At 57.5% G+C, this 4,179-nt stretch overlaps 1 protein-coding gene across 1 annotated transcript in view; it reads left to right on the forward strand.

The window, feature by feature from the left end:
- Positions 1-2,936: 2,936 nt before the first annotated feature.
- LOC105808127 (zinc finger protein 708-like) overlaps positions 2,937-4,179 on the forward strand; it is a 120,777-nt gene continuing 119,534 nt past the window's right edge. Inside the window, exon 1 of the mRNA XM_012641689.1 lies at positions 2,937-3,015. Coding sequence (XP_012497143.1) covers positions 2,937-3,015 — 79 coding nt within the window. The remainder of the gene's footprint in view (positions 3,016-4,179) is intronic.

Raw genomic sequence — 4,179 nt, forward strand, 5'->3', positions numbered from 1 at the left:
TAGGATTGCTAGATCATATGGTAGGTAGTTTTCATCGTTTAAATTTTTAATAGGAAAATGACACTGTAACTTTTAAGGAACTATATACTGCTTTCCATGATAGCTGTATGAATTTTTATTCCCACCAACAGTATGCAAATGTTCTCTTTTCTCCATTTTTGCCAACACTGCTGTGGGTGATGAGCTGTCCATTCAAGGCAGAGATGTCAAACCTGACAGGTTTCAAATGTCCCGAAAGTGCCCCATGCCTTAAAACTCGCTTCCTCAACGCTGGGACACTGTTCTGAGGGATGAGGTTACCATCTGTGTCTTTAAGACGTTGGCCACTCAGGCCTTGCTTGAGATGACGCTTATGATTTCCCTTGTAAAAATGCCTAAACCATCATCACCTTAAGGTCGGTTTTTGGAGGCTTCTCCACTTTACTGGGTTGGTGAAAATGGCCCACCAGACACATGCCCGGGACTTGGAGTTTTCTCCACTGCTCTTAGCAGATCCTGGGTAACCCAGTAATTACTCTCCCTCGTGCCTCAACTTCCACATCAGCAAAAAAGGCGCCAGTGAGGGCGACATATCCGTGAAGCCACAGCCCGTGTCACCCTGCAAAGCTCTGAAGTTGTTCACGGAGGGCAGGGGCAGGATTTCTCTAAAACCGGCCCAACTGATGCTCTGGCTGGAGGGAGCAGGGTCAGCAGCACGAAGGACAGTGTCTCGGGCATCAGTCAGTTCCCGCAGCGGTTTAGGAAAACGGGAGGGACAGGAAACCGAGCTTCACGGCGGGAGGGGGAGCGAGGAGCAGACCCAACAGATAAAGGCAAATGCGAGGTGCACTTCGCAGCCTCTCACCCTCCTCACTTCCCGCCTGGGCCTGCCCCAGGCGACGGCGGCAGGAGCCGGCAGCCAGCCCGCTTTGAAAAGGGCGGGACGCGCACCTCCCTGCCCCTCCGCCCGGCGCATGCTGGGACTGTAGTCCTGCAGCCGGGCGAACACCGGGCTGGCAGGGACCAGAGACCACAGCTCCCAGAATGCCAGGCGAGTCTTCCACCTCCCTGCCCCTCCGCCCGGCGCATGCTGGGACTGTAGTCCTGCAGCCGGGCGAACACCGGGCTGGCAGGGACCAGAGACCACAGCTCCCAGAATGCCAGGCGAGTCGCCCACATCCCTGCCCCTCCGCCCGGCGCATGCTGGGATTGCAGTCCCGAAGCCCGGCGAACACCGGGCTGGTAGGGACCAGACACCACAGCTCCCAGAATGCCAGGCGAGTGGCGCACTTCCCTGCCCCTCCGCCCGGCGCATGCTGGGATTGTAGTCCTGCAGTCCGGCGAACCCCGGGCTGGCAGGGACCAGAGACCACAGCTCCCAGAATGCCAGGCGAGTCGCGCACCTCCTTGCCCCTCCGCTCGGCGCTTGCTGGGATTGCAGTCCCGCGGCCCGGAGAACACCGGGCGGGTACGGACCAGAGAGCACAGCTCCCAGAATGCCAGGTGAGTCGCCCACTTCCCTGCCCTTCCGCCCGGCGCATGCTGGGATTGTAGTCCTGCAGCTGGGTGAACACCGGGCTGGGAGGGACCAGAGACTACAGCTCCCAGGATGCCAGGCGAGTGGCGCACCTCTCTGGTCCTCCCTCCAGAGCTGCGCACCGCCCCGGCGCGGCGCATGCTGGGATTGCAGTCCCGCAGCCCGGCGAACACCGGGCTAGGAGGGACCAGAGACCACAGCTCCCAGAATGCCAGGCGAGTTGTCCACCTCCCTGCCCCTCCGTCCGGCGCATGCTGGGATTGCAGTCCCGCGGCCCGGCGAACACCTGGCTGGGAGGGACCAGAGACCACAGCTCCCAGAATGCCAGGCGAGTCGTCCACCTCCCTGCCCCTCCGCCCGGCGCATGCTGGGATTGCAGTCCCGCGGCCCGGCGAACACCGGGCGGGTACAGACCAGAGAGCACAGCTCCCAGAATGCCAGGTGAGTCGCCCACTTCCCTGCCCCTCCGCCCGGCGCATGCTGGGATTGCAGTCCCGCAGCCCGGCGAATACCGGGCTGGGAGGGACCAGAAACCACAGCTCCCAGAATGCCAGGCAGGTCGCGCACCTCCCTGCCCCTCCGCCCGGGGCATGCTGGGATTGCAGTCCCGCGGCCCGGCGAACACCGGGCTGGTAGGGACCAGAGACCACAGCTCCCAGAATGCCAGGCGAGTGGCGCACCTCCCTGTCCCTCCCTCCAGAGCTGCGCACCGCCCCGGCCCGGCGCATGCTGGGATTGCAGTCCCGCAGCCCGGCGAACACAGGGCTGGTAGGGACCAGAGACCACAGCTCCCAGAATGCCAGGCGAGTCGCCCACTTCCCTGCCCCTCTGCCCGGCGCATGCTGGGGTTGTAGTCCTGCAGCTGGGTGAACACCGGGCTGGGAGGGACCAGAGACTACAGCTCCCAGGATGCCAGGCGAGTGGCGCACCTCCCTGGTCCTCCCTCCAGAGCTGCGCACCGCCCCGGCCCGGAGCATGCTGGGATTGCAGTCGGGCAGACCGGCGAACACCGGGCTGGGAGGGACCAGAGACTACAACTCCCAGGATGCCAGGCGAGTCGCCCACCTCCCTGCCCCTCCGCCCTGTGCATGCTGGGATTGTAATCCTGCAGCTCGGTGAACGCCGGGCTGGGAGGGACCAGAGACTACAGCTCCCAGGATGCCAGGGGAGTCGCGCACCTCCGAGCCCCATCCTCCAGGTCGGCGCACAGCCCCTGTGGCCGGCGAATCCAGGGATTGTAGTCCTGCGGGCCTGAGAGGGTAAGAGCGTGCACCTTCCGGAATGTGCGGAGAGGCGCGCAGGCCCGTGCCCCTCTCTCTAGGGCTGCACACCGCCCCCGAGCCCGGCGCATGCTGGGAGAGCAGTTCTGCAGCCCGGGGAACAGCGGGTTGACGGTCGCGCAGAAACTACATCTCCCGGCATGCCGAGCGAGGCGCTCATCGCCTTGCCCCACCCTCCACGGCTGCACACCGCCCCCGAGCTCGGCGCGTGCAGGCAGAGTAGTTGTGCTGAGCTGTGAATTCTCACAAAGGTTTTTCCTACTTTTATTTCATTCATAGAGTTTTCTTTTTCTTTTTTTTTTTTTTTTGAGACAGACAAATTTAGCAGTGGGGCATAGTTTTAACCAAACTTTTTATTTTCCTTGATGTTTATTAGACAGAGTCTCACTCTGTTGTCCGGGCTAGAGTGAGTGCCGTCATCCTAGCTCATAGCAACAACCTCAGACTCCTGGGCTCAAGTGATCCTTCTGTCTTAGCCTCCCGAGTAGCTGGGACTACAGGCATGCGCCACCATTCCCGGCTAATTTTTTCTATATATTTTTAGTTGTCCGATTAATTTCTTTCTATTTTTAGTAGAGACTGGGTCTCGCTCTTGCTCAGACTGGTCTTGAACTCCTGAGCTCAAACAATCCGCCCGCCTCGGCCTCCCAGAGTGCTAGGATTACAGGCGTGAGCCACCGTGCCCGGCCTGAGTTTTCTTTATATGAGTTCTCTGTTTAGTGATAACTGACTTCAGGCAAAATATTTTCCTACGTTCATAATATTCATAGGTTTTTTTTCCCCCCTGTGTGAGTACCCTGATGTACTCTGAGGTGTGACTTTTACCAAAAATGTTATTTGCATTCATTAGATTCATAACGTTTTACACCTTTTTGAGTTCTGTGATGTCTAGTGTGCGGTCCTTTGTGGAAGGTTTTCTCACATTGATTACATCCACGGGTCTTCTGACCCGTGTAAATACAGACATGCTTCAGGAGGCTTGACTTAGAGCAAAATGTTTTTCCACCTTCATTGCATTCATAGGGTTTTCCCCTGTGTGACTACCTCGATGTACCTTGAGGTGTGACTTTCAGTTAAGTTTTTCCACATTCATTACACACATAGGTTTTCCTCCTGTGTGAGTTCTCTGAAATGAGCTGAGAGTTGATTTCCTGTGAAAGAATTTCACACACACATTTGAGTTTACATATTTCCCTGCGTTATCTCTTGGTCGATGTGAGTGGACTTAGCACAGACTTTTCCACATACGTTACTTTTACAGAAGGTCACTCCCCTGTGAACACTCTCATGTGTCAACAATATTTCCTTTCAATGGTAGGATGTCATGAGGAAAAAAAGAACAACAATATTTCCTACATGTTAATGGCTTTCCCTTGACCACTA

The sequence above is a fragment of the Propithecus coquereli genome, unplaced genomic scaffold (genome assembly GCF_000956105.1).
Source record: "Propithecus coquereli isolate 6110/MARCELLA unplaced genomic scaffold, Pcoq_1.0 Scaffold168, whole genome shotgun sequence".
Lineage (NCBI taxonomy): Eukaryota > Metazoa > Chordata > Mammalia > Primates > Indriidae > Propithecus > Propithecus coquereli.